Raw genomic sequence first — 19,673 nt, 5'->3', positions numbered from 1 at the left:
GCCCTCACAACTCCAGCAGCAACACTCAGGTGCCTGGAAGGTGATTCTGATGGTGATGTTGCTCTGTTCTTGTCTGTCTAATATTCCTTTTTAATCCCCATCCTGCCTGCCCCTCCCTTATGTAGGGTTACTTTAGTGATCCCTGGAATGTTTTTGACTTCCTCATCGTAATTGGCAGCATAATTGACGTCATTCTCAGTGAAACTAATGTGAGTATGACTCTGCCCTCCCCAGGAAGCCTCCTTCTTCCTCCTCTGCCTCCTCTGTTTCCCTTTCTGTCACTCTCTCTCTCTTTACCTCCTTTTATTTTTTTGGTTTTTTAATTTCCTGTTTTTACCCCCCTCCAGTCATGCTTTTTATTGAACCTGCCGTCGTCTATGGGGGAAAAAAAGTGGGAGCTTCTCCTCCTTTTTTTCTGTTTGTCCCAGCTCTGCCCCACTGTGCTGGGCCCAGGAGCCCGGAGCTGAGCGAAGGGGCAGGCACAGGGGAAATCTTTGAACTAACCCAGCTTTTGTCAGCCCTCTCCGCCCTGTGAGAACCAGGTTGCCCAGGTTTGAGCCGCCAGAACTGTAGAGTGGTAAGAGAGTATTTAATATGCCCACGTAACCTCTTTCTTTTCTCATTTTTTTCTCTTCTCTCCTTTCTTTCATGCTTTTTTTTTTCATTTTTTCCTCTTCCTTTTTGTTTTGTTTTTCTCCTTTGTTGTTGGTTTTTTTTTTTTCTCTTCTTTCTCTCTCTTTTCCTCGGCTTTTCTGCCCCATGCAGCACTATTTCTGTGATGCATGGAATACATTTGACGCCTTGATTGTTGTGGGTAGCATTGTTGATATAGCAATCACCGAGGTAAACGTAAGTACATGGCGTCTGTACCTGACTGTCCGTGCCTGTTCTAACACTCATTTGTCGTTCCCCGGTTCATTTTTTTTCCTTCATTTTATTTTCTCCTCCCCACCTCCTTATTTTCATTTTGTTTATTTTATTTGTTTGTTTAAGTTGGTTTAAAGGATTTTTTTCCTGTTGCTTTATTTTGATTTTTTTTAACTTTTGGAACGAGTTAGGCCTCCCCTTTCCTTTTTCGATTGCTGCATCTTTTCTCTCTCCCTTTACAATCAGCCTGGCATGACTCACACTGTATAGGAGGATGCAGCTATGGGAAACAGAGAGTGCCAGAGCAAAGGGGTATTTACAACTTCTGGGCCACTGCTGGGGCAGGGACCCAAGCCTCTCCTCACCCCCACCTTCACCTCCAGACTGCTGCCTTTCCCTGTCTCACCTTCCACTCCCATGGCACCTTGGAAAGGAGCTCCCTCACAGTGGAACACCAAAGTTAAGGCTTGGACTTTGCCTGCCTTGTCAGCCCAGAGACCAGCCCATTACATTCACACTGAAAGGAAGGGCTCCATTGCCATTTTAACATCAGCAGCCCCTGCAGGCAGCCCAGTCCCCCCAGGCTCCTTTGGGAGAGGAGAACCGACCATGTCAGGACCCCTGCTCAGATCCCTCTTCTCTGGAGTGGCCAAAGAACCAAGCAGTTGGGTGATCCACTGGGAGCTCTTCCCAGGGTCTTTCCTTCCACAGCCTTTCCTTCCCTGGCTGTGGAAGCAGATTCTGGATGAGCGTCTCACTCCCACATGAACCTTCCTGGAGAACTGACTCTTGCACCTGCCTGGTTCTCTCCCACTCCCGACCCCATCACAACCCAGCCCCCGGCTCCCTAGCCTCAGACAGAACCCCAGCCCCTGCCCCCACCCAGGGCCTCCTGCCACCTTCTCCCAAGTTGCCTCCTCCTATACAGTTCCTTCCAGTTCCTGCACATGTCTTTTTGTTACCTGGCATGTTTAAACCTTCTCTCTTTATCTATAGGCAAGCCCTCTTGCGGTTAGTCTTTAACATGTGTCCGTTTAATTTTTTTGTTGTTATTATTTTTCCTTAATTAAGAGACTTGGTAATGTTTGCACAAACCTTTGATGCACTGAACCATTGAATAACAGCACGGAGCAGACGCTGTAGAGTTTTGATCTAAGATGTTTGAAAGTACCCTACCAACTGCCACCATCTCCCTTCTCCATCCTTACCCTCCTTGCTCCACTCCATATTTTGCTCCCAATCAGTTGAACTGACATGTTATCATATCTGCCTGATTCCCCTGACTAGAAGCCCATCTACTTTCCTTCCAGCAGATGGACGTTGGAAGGAGCCTGTTAACACTTTCCCTACATTCCCCTCCCATCAACCTCTTGTACCCTCCCTGCTCACCCTATAGCTACAGATTCGATGGTCCTTCTTTCTCCGAGATCCCCCTGCATTGTCTTTGTCTCATGGTGTGTGTGTGTGTGTGTGTGTGTGTGTGTGTACATACTCTCCCTTGACTTTTCCCATGAAATTATCAGATCATTAAAAAAAATCAATCTTCCTACTCATGCTCTGTGCCTCCCCTCCCCTCAACACCTCCCACAACTACCCTCACCACTCCTGAGCACACTTTAGGACTTTCAGGCTAGATGAGCCCTAAATCTCAGGTGCTAATCAGGTCCATGAGTCACCCACGCATGTCTAAAGGCCAGCACCTTTGTGCTTGGAGCCTGTGCCTTATGGTGCTCTCAACTGATGGAGCAGGCAGAGAGAGAAATAGAAAAGAAAGAGCAGCCCTGCCTTCAGAGGGGTTTGTCTTCAACACAGTAATGCACCTCTGTGAGAATCTATGCCAAGAGACTGAGAGCTCTCCTGGATGCAGGGAGGACTCATTGCAGCCCCAGGGGGTACCTTTGTGATTCTCACTGTTGGCAAGGCCTACATCACTCAACCTGCCATTTTCTCCCAAACTATAAGTGTTTTTAAATGAAAAACAAAGCAAAATAAGTTTGCTAGGGTATAAATTTTCTACAGAAAAAGTGGCTACATTGGGATAAAGAAGGAGTGTGCAGGGCAAGAAAGGAGCATGAAATCATCATGCAGACCCTTATGTTTAGAGGATGGTTTTCTACTTATGATTCACCTATGCATTTATCTCAGGTAACTCATAACTGCCCTGTGAATTTCACAGGCAAGAATTATCACTCCCAATTTGCTGACCGTAAAGATGCTGATGGAGAGATTTAAGTGTCTTTCAGAGCCATACAGCTGGATTTCGGCCTCTTGGTGTACCCAGTTCACTGTGCCCTGGGCTAGAGCACCTATCTCTTCACTCCAACGTGCCTTGAACAAACACACACATCTCACATAACCCCCTATGTGTACTCCCACTAGCCAGGATTTGTTCAGCTCTTACATCGTGTAATCTATTCCTATTTTTTAAGTCATCTTTTTTATTTACTTAAGTAATCTCTACACCCCACGTGGGGCTTGAACTCACAACCCTGAGATCAAGAGTTGCACATTCTCCTGACTGAGCCAGCCAGGCACCCCTGACATTCTGTAATTTATATTTTAAATAACCACACAGGGATTTTTCCCATTTTCTAAACTAGGAACTATGTGTCATCCCACCTGAGAGTCCTGATGTACCTCTGACTCCTCCAGCCTCCCTTCACCCTGCACTGAGATTCTTCTCACTCCTCCAGATTGAGGAATTTGTTAAAAGTCATACAAATGACAACTGAAGGGTTGTCTGGAGATCAAACAGGGACAATGTGTATAAGGGAGAGCAAGAGAAGGTGTCCAGAGACCCACACCACACAACTAATGGCTTCTGAACAAAGAGAATAAATGTAACATCATCCAAAGCCCAAAGGCAGTGTGGGAGAGGAAGAGAGGGCCAGATGTGAAGTCAAAAGCTCTGCCTATAGAAGTTACCAAAATGCCCAAAGACTTAGTTTCCTCATCTGTCAAAGGAATATGATGATATTTACTGCAGTGTGTTTTGAGGCTGAAATAAGAGCATCTATTTTAAAACTCTATGTAACTGTAAAGCACCACTGAGTGGGAGAGACGATGGCACCCAAGCAAATGACATTTTTTCCAAAACCCCTACTGGAGTAGCTGGCAGGGCCTAATCTCCAACCAGTTATATCTAAGTATAACTTACTACCCACAGACACTGCAAGGGCCCTTATTTCCTGGATATGCTTAGACTCTGGAACATGCTGGACAGCTACGGCCAGGTGAAAGGAAGCACCATGTAACTGACCACTGCCCACAACTCAGGCCTCCATAAGCCTCCTCCACAAGCATGGTCCTGGAAGGACCCTGAGCTCAGTGCTGTGGATGACAAACCAATGAGCAATAACGCGTAGTCTCAGAGGTAGGTCCCTCCACCACACGGTTCTGCCTTCACGTTGTCGGCAGGTTATGGGTCTGGACGCTCCCTGGCATGAGGAAGTTCACAGCACCCAGGGAAGTTTCCCTGCGTGCTGCTCTAGGCCTTCCTGGAATTTTCTAGCCATACTGTCATCACAAGACATCCTTTCCCAGGCATATGTTCTATTTGGCAGGAATCCACACTTTTAGCCTCAGAGGAATCCATAAGGGCTTTCACCTGTCACTCATTATCTTTGACTCTTTTAAAACTACAGAGATCAGCTCTTGGTCCCCTCACTAAATCCTGTATTTATCCTAAATGCCATCAAATACTCCCCACATTTATATTCATCTCCCCACAAATACTGTCTCTTTCCTCCTTGCCTTCACTACACAGGCCATGGTGCCTTACCCTCTCAGGAAATGGGTTTTCCACCAATCCCAGGAGCCATCATTCACTCACTTCACTGTGTTTATTGTCTCACCTTCTGTGTGTCAGGTACTATTTTAGGCACCTAGGATACATCAGTGGGCAAAACAAAGCCTGTTGCTCTTGAGCTGGCATTCTAGGGTTGGAGGAATTATCAGACAATGAGCAGTGTTGTAAGTACAGAAAATAGGAACATCATACAGTGTATCAAATGATAAGTATTTTGGAAAAAACTACCAACTGAGGGGGATCAGAGGTGCTGGGGAACAGTGAAGGCAGGTGCTGTCTTAAAAAGATGGGCTTCACTGAGGAGGGGACATCTGAAGAAAGCAAACATGTGAAGAAGGTGCAGAGTTACCCATGCAGATACCTGGGAGAGGAGCTTTCAGGCAGGAGGAGCAGCCCCTGTGGCTGGTACAGACTGAGCAGAGGAGAAGAAGAAAGAGAGGATTGGACAGGGACCAGATTTTGGCTTTTACACTGAGCAAGAAGGGAAGACACCAGTGCCTTTGAGAAGAGCTGTCCATGATCTGACTTGCATTTCCAAAGGACCACCTTGCTGTCTATAGGAGTCGAGAGTGGAAGCCCAAACACCACTTAGAAGGTAAACACAGTAATCCAAGTAGAAGGTGATGGTAGTTGGCGACAAAGCAGCAACAATAGAAGTGGTAAAAAATGGTCAGATTCTCAACCTGTTTTGAAAATAGAACAGTGTCTCCAGACAGACTGGGTGTGGGTGTGGGAGAAAGAGGCATCCAGGATGGCTGGGGCTGGGCCTCAGCAGTGGGAGGATGGAGTCAGTATCAACTGGGAAAGACAGCAGGTGAAGCATGCTTGCATGAGGAAGACAGGAGCTCCGTGAGGACATCAGTGGAGATGTCAGGTAGACAGTTGGGCACACTGTCTGGGGTCAGGACGTGGAGTCATCAGCATGTAGATGCCATTCAAAGCTGTAACAGTGGTGAAGAGCACCAAGAGAGGGAGAAAGGCAAAGGAAAGACGAGGACTGAGCTTGGGCCTCCGGCATGAAGAGGGCAAAACCCCTGTGCTCACAGCCACTCTGTGGTTGAATTTCTGTTCTCTCTGGGAGATGCCTGTGAACAAACACCAGACGTTACTAGAGGCAGATCGTGAGTCCCCACTTTGTCTAATTCCGCTGAGTTCTGCTGAGTTCCCTAGGCACCGGCCATTGCCCCTCTCCTCCCTGATGAGTTAACCTTGTTCTCTGCCTAAGGCCCCTTCCTCTGTGTGCCCTGTGAGGGCAGAGTGCAACAGCGCATCCCTCTGGGGCTACTTTATTTCTTGGGTCTGAAATTATATTTTCCAGAGGGAAACCTAAAGAGGTAACCCCTGTGATTATTCATGGAAGACCCTGGAGCGTCAAAAACTGCTCCCTAACATCCAGACTGGAATCAACTTGGGTGCCTGGGACAACAGCCTTGCCCAACACTCTTCTTTTCCAATCTGCATTTTAAAGACTGTTCCACCACAGAAAGTGCTAAGGGGCCTGGGATCTTCGCACTGTGGATATGGAGAAACATTCCCAAACAGTGAATTAAGAAGCCTGGGTCCTCTTTTCAGCTCTGGCACTATTAATCCCTGTGACTTAGAGCAACTAACCCCATTCTCTGGGGTTCCTCAAATGCATGTGGTGAGGTGGGCAGGTTGAGATGGTCTCAACCTGAGGGATCTAGCATTGCACGATTCTGAACTGGGCTTTTTCTGATATACTTTGAGGCATTTTTATTTCCCTTCATCACCTTGCAGATTCGAGAGGGGCGCTCCTCATAAAGCTCCCAAGACCTGTGGGAACTGGCTCACTTGGCTTTGGCAGATCTCACATGGAAACTCTCTGGAGAGACGGCCCTAAAGGGACCTTCTGGGAAAGGAGCAGGACAGAGATTGTGTGAGGGGAAAGAAGGCTGGCTTCTGGGGGAGCTCAGAGGGAAGACAATCTGGAGGATTTGTTTAGGTGCCAAAGTGCTAGTCCACAGAAATGACCAGAACAGGAAAAGCAAGTTAATTAACAATGGTACTAGTTGTGATCTTAGCTGATTAGGAGTGAGGTGGAGACAGGAAAAGAGGAGGAGGAAGAGGGAAATGATGGCTTCTCTTGGAGGAGTATTTGCCAGGCTATGTTAAAGACATTATGCACATGGTCAGATTAACTCCTCAGAACACTTAGTCTCCATAGGAGGAAACCGAGCTTCACACAGGATGAATAGTTTGCCCAAAATCACATGGCTAATGGGTGGCAAGACTGGGATCTCAAATCCATTTCCATTAGAGAATCGACTCCTGCACTTTCGTTGGCTAAATCCCTGAGCCAGACTGCCTGGGCATCTCAAGGGGCCCCTGCCACTCACAGGTCCTCATGCAGTGCATTGCCAGCACCGTGACCTGGCACAGAGCTGCCCAGCCTAACTTCTCTGTGCCTATTGATGCTGCCAGTGCTGGACCAAGGGAGCCAAGGCTGCCCTGAGAATGCTCAGACAGATAGGTCTGCATACTCCTGACTGATGCCCCTGATTAATAGGGCTCAGGAGAAAAGGGCAAAGTGTAAATCAGCCCCCACTACCCTTGCTCACTTGACACTTGCAGCTTGAGAAGGAAATGGGAAGGGGGGGGACACTAGGGAGAATGTGGTAACAAGACTGGGAGGGATGGGGCTCCACTGCAGGGAGTGTCCAGGGATGTCTCCCAGGAGCCTCTAGGTGCTGGCCCCAAATCTTCCTTGCCCTGGCTCCTGAAGCCAGTGGTACCTTCCCACCACAGACCCACGGGACAAATAACTGTCTCTTACTGGTTTCCCATAAAAACAATAAAGCAAGTTTGATTCCTGCTCTGGTTTCAGGGTCTGCAATGACAGGGAAAGGAGTCATCCTGAGTCATAGAGAAAGAGTGTGCTGCACATCCACCCCCTCCAGGATGAGTCAGAGAGCTCCACACACACGCTTCAACCCTCTCTCCATCCTTCAACCCACAGTGCCTCCATGGGGTGGCCCTCTTGGTCTGCCTTTCCCTGCCCCCAACCATAACAGAGAAGGGGCCAGAATGGGCACAAGAAGGACAGGGCTGATGCCCCTCAAGAGCCATGATGAGGGGTGGAGGCAGACAGTGGATTCGCCCAAGAATGTTAGAGTGGACACGACTTTGCAGACCTTCGGCCCAAGCCCATCTCCACATATTCCGCACATGTGCATGGAGTATTTACTGTGCAGCAGAGCCTGGGGATATACCAGTGTTTCAGATGAGGACACAGAGGGCCAGGGGCAGGAAACAACGTGCTCATTCTCACCACTTTTTAATAGCAAGGCCAACCCACAACCTGGCCCCTGACTCCCAATCAGGTGTGTTGGTGTAGGGGGCTCAGCTGGTGGCATTACCAGACTTTGTCTATATGACAATGGTCAGTGAGTCCAGAGCTGGTTCTAAGGTAGATTAAATCAAGATTGATCTCAGACTAAACTGGGTGGGGCAGACTTGATCCTTGACATCTCTGTACACCTCTATTTCCCTTTGCTGGATCCCTTCTTCTATTGCTCATGGATCTCCCTTCCAGCTCCTTCCCACTTGCAGCACCACCCCCAGCACCAATACAAAACTAATGCGACCAAAGTATCCTGTTTCCGATATACTAATTCATACTAAGATAGTAGTGACTCAGTAAGCTACCTTCTGAAAAGTAATGTTACCCTTCTCTTTAGAGAAGATAGTAATGTTCAACTTAAAAATTGGAAATCTAGTGTGTCTAATATAAAACTTTGAGGAACATGACATCTGGGTGAAAAACACATTCCCCACCCTCCACCCTCCAGTTGCTCTACAAAGGCAGTTTTCTACTCTGCTTGGAAATAAAGTTAGCCCTGAAGAGATTTAGCAGTGCATCTATCAGCAGTCTAGTTGGCAATGAGGAGCCATTTTGAAAGTCCCTGGCCCTCTGCAAGGAGAGGTTTGCTGTGCAGGCAGTGGACCACAGAGTACCATGAGGGCAGATGTGATAGAAAGTCAGGCCTGATAAATCAGCCTGGTATGCAAGTTTTCCCAAAGCTGTTGCCTTGAGGCATCCTGCAGGTTTGATTCGAGAAGTCCGTGGGAACCTGCTTTTGTATGGAAATCCTGGTTTTGGTTCTTCATTCAGCCTGTGTTGGACAGTCTGAGTGTTCTGGCAGTTATAACCCATCAAGGCTCCTCTTGCCCTCTGCCTTCTGACCAAGACCCCTTCACTTTCTCTTTTCCTCTAATTTTCTTTCCTTTCCTTTCCGTCCCTATTCTCATCTTTTCTGTCCACACACAGCCCTCTCCTTTCCCCTAAAATAGAAGAGTGGAAGGAGGCTGTCACAACACACCCCTTGGTTTAGCCAGACCACCATCTGGGCCTTGCCAGTGTCTCTTACATTAGTTCCCACAGGCTAGCAAGCTACTGTTGGTGTCGTTGCCAGAAAGTTTCTAAAGCAAAGGGATCTAGAACATTCCATGAGCCAGCAGAGGATGTGAGAGATCTATACCTCAGGCAGGTTCAAAAATGCCCATGAGTGCCCCCCAAAGCATAGTCTATACCATTTTCTCTTCATATTTAGTGCACCTTTTCTCTCTGTCATACTCTTGTTCTCTGTCTCCCATTTTCTCTGTCCTGCTGGGCTTGTGTTCTCCTCTCTCTCTTTCTCTCATATATAGAATTCTTTGATGTTGTTAGCACTGCTGACAAACTGATTTCATTCATTTATTCTTTATGGGTTTCTTTTGTTACTTGAGTGAAGGATATTGACTGTCCTTCCCAAGGGAAGATAAAACTATCTTGACAATTTAATTAGTCTTGTTTAGCATGAATTATTGGCAGGTAATAGCACCTGGGGAGCCAACAGTCTGCAGGTGAATAACACAATGACTCCTGAGGCTTTAGCTGCTTCCAGCCACATGAGCTAGCCACTGTGCAGCTAATGATACAGGGGTCTCAGCTGTCCACTCTCGGCAACCTAGCACACAGAGACAGGAAGAGAAAGAATGAGCCAGGAACCAACAACCCCCATGCTCTGTACCTCTCCAAAGAATCCCTTAAAGGAAGTCCTGAAGGGGCATTTCAACTGTGTGTAACCACAAAGATTCAAGAAGGGCCCTTCTCCTTCTGGCTAGAATTTTACAATGGGAAACAGATACAGGCCAGGAGGTTTCCAACATGGTGGAGGTGGACAAGGGGGAAAGAGGGACTGCTCTTTCCACTCTCCACTGCCTCATATTTGAGCTTCCTTTCATTTTTTCCTTCCCTTTTCTGTCCAGTGTTTCTGCCTCCCTTGTCATTACCCCTTCTTCCTTTTCCTAGCACCCCTCCTCCACAGATCTATCTCTAAAGACCAAAGACCTCCTCCACAAACCAAAATGGAAATTCTGCTTAAGAACTGCTTGCAACAACCCATATTTCCTTCATTTTCCCTTAAATCTTAAAGCCATTGACAGCTACCCTCAGCTTCTATATATCCCAGTTGACTTGTGCTTATTTAAACTTTACATCTCCCTAGCAAAGAAGCTCTTCATTCAACTTCAGAGGGGTTACAGTTTAAAACATATTTTACTTTGGTCTCCTTAAAATTCCCTTCCTTGCTGCCATCTCTGGTGGCTCTAAGTTTTAGCATCTCCCACCTCCACATCTGCAGGCCCACACTTTAGTTCCTGGTTGAAAGAGGAGATAAAAAGGATAATGAAGACTCTTCTGCCTTAACCTACATTTGCTGGCTCCTGACTGTGAAGGTGGTGTCAAATATCTCTAGAGGTCCCTGACTCCTGCTATTTCCAGTCATCCCTGCCTGTACCAACCTGATGATTGTCCTCCCAACTTAGATTAACTAGAGTATCACCAACAAAACCTCAATCCCTCTGCTTTCCACCATCCCATGACTCTCTTACAACTGAACCAGCTATCCTGTCTTGCAGATCAAATTAAGATGAAATTAGAGACAGTGAATAGAGAGAAGCAGAGAGCAGAGCTTGGGAGGTAGGGAGGGTGCCAGCTGGACCCAGACTTTCAGGTGGTCTGAAATGGAACTTATATTAGATCCACTCCCTAAGCTCTGGACAAGAGATACTTAAAAAAAAAAAAAAAGCAACAGTTCTGACTCACATGCTCCTGTGACATTGCTTTTGACTCATGTTTCAGAGGAATGTAAAATTTTAGCAACTGACATTATAACCATTGTCTCAATGGCGGCCACTGGGATGGTGCATTCCTCTTCTGTGGGACCTGTTCATGACTTAGCCAAGAGCCAACCTTCCCTGGAGGGAATCAGAAAGTAATCTGCACCTTTCAAAGTCAGCATGTCCAGAAAAGTGCAGCAGGGGCTTATCTCTTGAAAATGCTCTGTAATGACTCCATCCACGTTGCTGCAAATGGCAAGATTTCATTCTGTAATGGCCTGATCTCAAGAAAATATCCTGGAATACAGCTTTATTGGGTACTCCAGCCTAGATATCTACTGCCCAGCTTCTAATCCCTAGTAGTCCTTACCTCCTTGCTGTGTTGAGAAAAGAAACACTCCCCTTTTATATGGCTAAGAGGTATTTTCAACAACCTTTTAGTTCTTCAGAGAGACTGACTATGTAATGTTAACAAGTGAGAGACACGTTCCACTGATTCTCCCCTTCATCCTTTTGGAAAAATCTCCATCTAGGAGAATCCTCTCCTTATCAGCCTCTGGTATTCCCTGAGTTTCACTCTTCAGTATCCTACTCATGCATGGTCTAAAGATGGTACCCCAGTGAAAAGGAGCAGGGAAGACATTCCAGAACCAAGACTTCATCCACTGAGGTGATAACTTCTAATTTGATCCTGAGCTTGATTCAGAAAGACAGTTTTCCAGAAAATAGCTCCTATTTGCTGTCCAGTGCCACTCATATCATCATTTCCAGGTATACAAAACCTAGGTAATTTGCATAAATACACTAAACAAGGTACATGAGTTTCCTTTCTATTTGCCCTTAGCCTGTTAGCTGGAACCACAAGCCAGGATTCTTTATGAAAATATTCCACCTCTGCCTCACCAACTGAATAATAACCTTATTTCATTTCTACCAATTGTATGAACAAATTAAGTTAATTGACCAATATCTTTAAAACCCTTGAAAATTACCAGACCATTAGAAAACAAAGATTAAATAATTGGCTGCTGAGTGCCTACCATTACTGGACAAAATTCCACTGGAAAACTCAGCCACAATGTTCAGAATAGATAAGCAGCTCTGTTGGCTCACTGTAGAAGGGCCTCCAGGCTCATGGGGCATAAGTCTTCAGAGTCTTTCCACCTTTTTCTCCCCAGGAAGACCACAGATGGAGAAACTCTAAACTAACTCAGGGGAACTGGGAGCAGATCTGGGAAAGGGTCAAAGATGAATGGCATAAGTACTCCAGGCCATCAAACAATTCCGAATTTAGTTCAAAAAGTAGAACTATTGCTAGGTGACCTTTCAGGGCAGTATACCAGGGAATCACAGAGTGGCAAACAGCACAAACATGGCTCTGGGCTAGAGGTGCAGGTGCCCAAACCCAGTGGGTCCAATCTCCCCTTCTAGCTCACCAAGAGATTCCACTTACAGCTAAGCAAGGGTACCAAAGACTGGAATGACTACACAAGATCATCTAGGAAATGTCCTTAGGGGGTTGGCACTATGTCAGTGTACTGTGGGCTCTGTGAGGGCAAGGGCTGTATCTCAAGCTTCTTCCTATTTCCACGTAGAAATCACCCAATGATTGCTTTCTTATTATGAGTGGTTAGTTTTTTTTGAGACCCTGGATCTTAAAAACGTAGTTCTTCAAATAAGAATAGGCTTATATGAGACATTGACAAACACCACTCCCGTAGGTCAAAAGTGCCTTCTGAATAGCATAGCTTAACACCCAAGAAAAAAATTAATCTCCAAATTAAAATGAGTCTTCAGATTCTCCCAAAGTGAGACCCTTAGGAGAGCTATCATTACCTGGGCTGGGGACGCAACATAGGAGTCCCAGAGAGCCCCATCCTTCCTCTCCCTTCTTCTCTCATTGCTCCTCCTGACTTCTTCTTACCCCCTATTATAGAGGTGTATCATAAGTATTATTAAGTTAATACATATTTTTAAAATAATAAGATACAATCAAGGTGATTAGAACATACTCAAAGCTAAATCTTGAAGTAAAATATGACTTAAATACCTGAGATCTTCATTCAATGAGAGCTGTGAAAAGCTAAAAAGCAACAAGGAAATACACAGTTAATACATTTTAAAATCCCACATGTGGGATTCTGAATGTTTAAGAAGTAAGAAAAATGGTTAAAATTTTTCATGGCTGGGGGTTAACTCATTAGGGCCACATGACCCAGATATGTTCTCTAAATTGTCTCCATTCTGGTCCTGTTCAGGATAGGATTGACCCAGAAGATGCTTAAGGTTTTCTCAGGGATCTTAGGAGTAATGGTAGCTTTGGTGGTTTTCAGGGTGGATCCAAGAGGAGAACAATGGCCCATGTCTCCTATGGGAACTCTAATGCCCTGGCATTACATGTAGTGTAGATTTACCTCTGACTCACACTCCCTTCCCCATTATAGCTCTAGAAACACAGAACTTCTTATCCATTAACACAGGAACACAAGCAGTCAAGCAGCTTGAAATTACTTCTGTGTGTGTGTGTGTGTGTGTGTGTCTGTCTGTCAGTGTCTGTGTGTGTCTGTTTCTATGTTCTATCTCATCCTGCTAGCTAAATTCTAGTGACCCCACAGCCTCCAGGCCTGTCAACTGACCTGGCAGCTGGTATTCCTCATGAAGCAGAAAGCAAGATCTAGAATGCACTCTGTAAATGACTAGAGAGGTGTCCCTTCCCTTCTTTTCCCTTGCCTCACCCTTTCTCTCCACCATTCCTAAAAAAGGACATCTTAACAATTTGCTATAGGAAAAAAAAGTAATTTGCTGAGAAATCTGTTACCAAAGAAGTATTTTCAGTCTGCAAGTAAATGTCTAGTTGTGCACATTTCCATCCTTCAAAAATTCCATTACATGTTTCCTTGTTTGTACCTTAAAAACAGAAACACAAGAGCAACCATCTGAAAGTGGAGGGTAAAAGCAAAGTCATGACCTTCTAGAAAGAGTTAACAGCTCAGATGGTCAGGATCCATCAGGGGCTTAGCTCTGGGGCCCAAAGAGTAGGGGCATCTTCCTGGATACAAGCTCAAGGAACTGGGGGTTGCAATGGGATACTCACCAATGGCCAATTTCCTCAGCTCCTCCCCTAAAATGAACTCAGCAGTCAGACCCATAAGAACAGCTTTTTTGAGGGTTAATAATAGTATCCTAAATTGTGTGCAAGTCTTCAAAATGTAAAAAACATTCATTATGGCCAAGGCTCTACACCTATAGACTGGGAGCTAAGCAAGACCAACTCCCGCCTGAACCTAAGCTTGAGGACAACCCCCACTACAGGGGGGTTGAGGACCACCTCTTTAGATCCTCCTCAGTGATAACTAAAATTCAGTTTTCCCCTAAACTTGAAGGACCATTACCCTTGAACTCCTCTGCTCAAGTATGTTTGGGCAGGGATGTGCACTAAGCATAACCAAGGCCTTTCTCCTTCAGCTGGCAACACCCAGGGTAAGCTAAGTTCATAAAGGTTATCTTAGGAGACATAGCTCATTTCAAAAAACAAAACAAAACCTTCCTGCACAAAATTCGGAAGAACTCATTTGCCACGGGTGTGAATTATTTAATGTGTGCCCAGAAATGGTCCTGAATAGAAAATGCCTTTGGGTCCTCACTAGATGTGAGACACACCTATGCAGAGTTCACTCACAGTGATGTCCCAGAACCTGCCCAGCCTATGCTTTGTATTTCTTTCACTTGTTTCCTTTTGCCCTCCCCTGCCACGGTGTTGCTCCTGTGTTAGCCGAGACCTAGAATACCAGGCATCTTCGTTGGAGACTCATTACAGCTTATCTCTATCTGCCTTTCTTTAAAGCCAGCTGAACATACCCAATGCTCTCCCTTTATGGTAAGACCGACCCTCCTGACCACGCTGTTAGCTTCTGTGACCCTCCTCTAACACCCCCACCATCACTCCCCACCCCGGTCCCCAGAGTCTCTCGGAGCCCAGCCTCGCTCCTGTTGCCGTTGCATGTAGCCACCATGTCGTGTCTGTCCTACCCTCTCCTGCCTGGTCATGTGTGAGTTGTGAAGTGCTGTTTGTGTAATGGTGTTCTTTTCCCTCCCTGAGCTTTTCTTTGGGTGATAATTCACTGTGATCTTGACCATCTAATGAGCCACCGGGAGAGAATTGGACCCAAGGGCCATTTCCTGTTAAACATTCTGAGGACTCCACCGGCTGAGTCTCTAGCCTTAATCTGATGTGGGAAATTTGTGCAGGGCACCCATAAGCACCATGGTAAGGGCCTCCAGAGAAAAGAGGAAAGAGAAGGATAACAGAAAGTCAGATGATGACTTCCCACTAATCATCCAGTGTCTGTAACATCTGGCCTCCTGTGTGCTCAGTATTTAAGGCCACAGTAAAATGTGTAAGGTGGAATTTATTACTGACAGTGTGGCTGAATATCCAACCACTCCAACAAATATACCCATGAATTTTTCTAAATTGCTGAAGTTCATTAAAATTAGGCTATCCCCACTTTTCTACAGCAGGCTGCAAGCAGAAAAACGAACTCAGTAGTTTGGTTGGAACACTCCTGATGTAGGAGTCTATGATTCACTTTGCCTAAAGTGACAGATGCCACTGGGTGTGACCTTGAAGCCTCCTTGGAGCAACCTTCTCCAAAAAGCTGCCATCACATGTTTTAAAACTGAGCCAAGTGTGAGTTTTTAAAAGGATGAGTGAGTAGGTCAATTCCCTGAAAGTCAGCAGAATGGGGGCAAGATTGGGCCGGCTGGTGGTGTCTCCTAACACAGCCCATCCCAGGCTGGCTGGAAGGCTGCCAGGGAAAGGCTGAGACTGGATGTTGTACCCTACTTCACAGAGGCAGCCACTGGGGTCTGCTTCTTCCCAGCAGTGTCATTTGGCTTCTTAGAGGACGTTTTTGTGTCTACATGGAAATGTGCTTCTCCTCCTTCTAGAGTGTTAGGAAACTATAGCTACTTGTGGGGACCGGGGAGGGTGGTGAACCCAACATGGAATTCAAACTGCAAGCTTGACTTTTATTTTTTAACTTATTGGATCCAGATGCCCCTGTAGCACCAGCTTCTCAAACTCTTGACACTCAGAGCTGAAGTTCCCCATGTAAGCTTGTTCTTTCTTCTTTTTTCTCCTTTCCCGAACATAGTGGAACTGACAGCTGAGTTATAAAACCCCAAGCCTCCTCTGCCTTCTCCTCTGGGGGAACACAACCTCCTTTTAAGGAGAGAAAATAGAATTTCAAGTAGATACATGGGTGATAGAAATGCGGAGATTAAGGGCATCAAAGACTTCAAAATACACAGGCAGGGTAGGGCCCAGGGGCAGGATGAGGAGTCCCATCCTGAGTCCTGCAGTAGCCCATGAGCAGGCCCCCAGATGCCCACAGGTCACCCTGCCTAAGGGGAACAGGCCCACTGACAGGATCTGAGGCAGCTGTGGTTTGAAAATAGAAGAAATAGTGTGACTCCTCCCCTGTCTGGAGAGGCAGACAACTAGGAGAGACCCTTCGGACATGGTTTCTGTGCAGCCTTCCCAGGGCAGAGTGAGGGTGTGCCAACACATAAGCTGCTGCCTCTGAGGTTTTTGCCACCCTCATGGGTCTCCCATGCTGAACAGGAGTAGTAGGATGGGTGGCCTCGGGAACCACCAGCCATGTCAGTGACAGCAGACCATGGGATTAGAACAAAGGGCATTTGTGCTAATAGGATTTTCAGGGGTGCAGACAAGGTGTGGATGTTGTCAGGATCTGGCCTGGAAAGGACTAAAAAGAAAGCAGAAAGGTGAATCAAGAATGCGGAGGGCAGACACAGATCCAATGACTGGAGACTCCTCCTCCCTTGAGGGAGGCACAGGACAGGAACAGTAACAGGAAGCCCAAAGGTCCATTCTCTCCTGGTGCTGACAGAGTTGGGTGAGCTGCACTAGCTCTGGGGAACAGGCAAGTGGCTCCCAAGGGGCTGCCACCACTGGCTCTCTGGCCGGTGTGGGCAAGAGGGCCAGGGATCAGTCCATGTTGTTCTTAGGTCTGGAGGCAGAGTGTGACAGGGCAGCCTGTATTGCCCCTGAGCCCTGGGCAGGCACGTGCCCCAGCCCCAGGCCCCTCCAGGTCCAACAGGCTCACCCTGCTAGCCAGCAGACCCCCAGCAGCACCATATTCCTGCTTCCACTTGCCTTGGCCTGGATTCTGTCCTTCTTCACCTTCCCCTTGCCCTCAAGCTTCAGAACTCCCCTGAGGAGATGATCTGCCCTAAGCAGAACCCCTTGGTCCTCTCATATGGGGGCGTGGACTTTAGGGCTCACTTTGAGGGACTACCCCCCCACCTCACCCTGCCTGTGCTCCCCACCCCTTCTAGGGTCTCCTACAGCCTGGAGAGGGTTAGGGCCTCTTAGAAGCCCCAGGGCAGAGGGGAGTAGAACAGCTTCAGAGCCCAAGGGGAGGCAAGGGCTGGGAAACAGTCACCATCAGAGCACTGAGCACTGAGCAGCAACCCTATTCCTACCTTCCCTGTAGCCATGTGGGAAGAGGTAGCACAACAGGAGCTCTGGAACCCCGAGCTGCCAGGGCACAAGATCCTGCAGTGGGCAACGCACTCCAATCCTGTTTGCTGTCAGCCCACCCGGCCCACCAAGACCCCCAGTACAATCATTCGGGGTCTGGGATGGAGGCCATGACCTGACCCGCCCAACCACCTTGCACAGAGCCACATTCCGCTCCGGATGCACGTCCCCCAGCCAAGCCAGACAAGAAAGAGGCTGGGCTGCTTCCTCAGCATTCAGCAGAGGCAGGATGCACCCAAGACAGCTAGCTCTCAGCCTAGGAGATTTCAAAGCATATGGAAGTTCCTTATGGAATCTTCTGTTACTTCACCTAGGGGGTTAAGAATTAGGACTAAAGGGCAAAAGAGGAGAACAGATAGGGTTATGGGCTCAGGGGCCTGGGCACAACTTGGCTCTGCAGAGACCTCAGGCCTGAGTTGTCTACCTGGAAAAGGTGAGCAGCTGGCCTCCCATGTGTAACCCAGTGGAGAGAATCTAGTGCAGCTAACCCTTCCCTGCCTGCCTCCACCCCAACCAAGGGCTGTGTTGCTCAGAGCAGGGCCCACCTCGTTCTTGCCCCTCCCCTCTTTGTTGCTGTGTTAACTACCACCTCCTATTGCCGATGGATTCCAGAACGCAGAGGAGAACTCCCGCATCTCCATCACCTTCTTCCGCCTCTTCCGGGTCATGCGACTGGTCAAGCTGCTAAGCCGTGGGGAGGGCATCCGGACCCTGCTGTGGACCTTCATCAAGTCTTTCCAGGTAGCCACCTCCACCCTAAGCGGGCTGCAAGGAGAAGAGCCTCTTCAGCTCCCCAAAGGTGGGGCTGCACAAGGGTCTCTGCCCATCTCCTCCTGGGCTCCCTGCGTGGGAGGCGAGGTGATGCTACACAGGAAAGAACACCCCTAGGGGTCCAGTGTGGGGCTCACACTACTGCTCGCCAGCTCTGCCCTTGATTTCCTCCTGTCTATAATAAGGTCATTGGGCTGGATTTGTGGTTTTCAAAAGCAAGCTCTGGAGCCCCAGACTTCCCCAAAGTCAGAGCAGAGAAGGCTGGGAGCTAAGGGGGAGGCTGAGTGGTTCTGCTTTCTTCTCTCATCTATGTATTTTTCCACAAGAATTTACTGCACAAAGAGGTTTTATGGTGGAAAAAATTTGAAAAACATGGGCCCAGATGATCTGATAACCTCAATGGCCCTCCCACTTTTGGCATTTTTAGGATCTGGCCGTCACCTGCCTCCCAGTAGGCATTTCTGTGGTGTCTGCTGTCCATACCTGTTTGTGGACTTAGCCAAATTCTCCAGGACCCCAGTGTCACTCCACTCAAGGAGAGACGGTCCCCTCCCAGGGGCACAGGGTTGCCTAACTATAGGATCAATTCTCTTTTCTCAGCCTTTATTTTCCATCTGTGAAAGCAGAATAATGGTCGCCCCTGGCCAACGGGTTATGTAAGACTGAAGTTAAAGAGCAGCAGACTCTGTGAGGCCACTGGAATTTTTTGAGGATGACAGTGTAGGGCCCCTGCACGTGCTGCCATGCTTCCTTAGCCCAGCACCAAAGGCAGCTTCTCCCTGCCCATGGAAGCACCACTGTCAGTCTTCCCAGCACTGAAGGATTCCTTCCTTGTCCCATGCTATGGCCAGTCTGAGCCCAGGGATGGGCATGGGAGTGGATCCCTGATCTGAACGTGCCCGTAACAGAAGATGAAGTCAGAGGAAAGTGCTCTCCAGGCAGGTGCCTGCCTCGCTTTGGAATTCTATCCCAAAGGCATAAATAAACACCCTTCCAGGCAGCCTCCTGCCCTAGGAATCATCATCCGAGATCCTTGACTGGATCAGCCTCGCTGCACTCCTCAGAGCCAACTGTCCACCCACCAGCCCCAGGCTGGCTCCCCACTTAATGATGGCCTGCAGCTGCCCTCCCTGCCACCCCCAGACCACCTCCCCCCAACCTGTGCCATGCCCTGCCCACTCCCTGGGAATCTGAGGGTTCCGGTGAAGCAGGACTGGTGGCTGGCCCTGTCGGTGGGTGCACCCCTAGGGTCCCACAGCTATGATGATTATACAGGCCATACACATTTCTCTGGGCAAGGAAAAAGCAACAGACAGGGCTGTGTGGCTTGAACGTGGATCAGGAGCTCTGACCTGACAGAAAAAGCATTCGTGTGATCTTGCAATGCCATCTAGTGGTGTGTGGGCACCTGGCAAGGCATTTCCCAGATTCTTGAAATCTCCTGGATTCCAGAGTCAGCCTTGAGCCCCAGGAGGCCTCTCCCACTCTCCCCGGGAGAAGCAGCAGACTCTGGAAAATGAAGTTGTCTGAGCTGCCAGG

At 47.8% G+C, this 19,673-nt stretch overlaps 1 protein-coding gene across 39 annotated transcripts in view; it reads left to right on the top strand.

Moving 5' to 3' along the window:
• CACNA1C (calcium voltage-gated channel subunit alpha1 C) overlaps positions 1-19,673 on the top strand; it is a 760,549-nt gene that overhangs the window by 685,766 nt on the left and 55,110 nt on the right. For 9 of the 39 annotated variants that reach the window (XM_043563280.1, XM_043563276.1, XM_043563308.1 and 6 more), the window contains 4 exons: positions 126-209; positions 766-849; positions 14,640-14,672; positions 17,976-18,104. In XM_043563280.1, the coding sequence (XP_043419215.1) occupies positions 126-209; positions 766-849; positions 14,640-14,672; positions 17,976-18,104 (330 nt within the window). The remainder of the gene's footprint in view (positions 1-125; positions 210-765; positions 850-14,639; positions 14,673-17,975; positions 18,105-19,673) is intronic. The other 30 variants (XM_043563296.1, XM_043563295.1, XM_043563286.1 and 27 more) reach the window with 8 other exon arrangements.

This window comes from Prionailurus bengalensis, chromosome B4 (assembly GCF_016509475.1).
Source record: "Prionailurus bengalensis isolate Pbe53 chromosome B4, Fcat_Pben_1.1_paternal_pri, whole genome shotgun sequence".
Classification (NCBI taxonomy): domain Eukaryota; kingdom Metazoa; phylum Chordata; class Mammalia; order Carnivora; family Felidae; genus Prionailurus; species Prionailurus bengalensis.
Note: the sequence above shows the minus strand (reverse complement) of the source record. Positions and strands in the feature narration are given on the sequence as shown.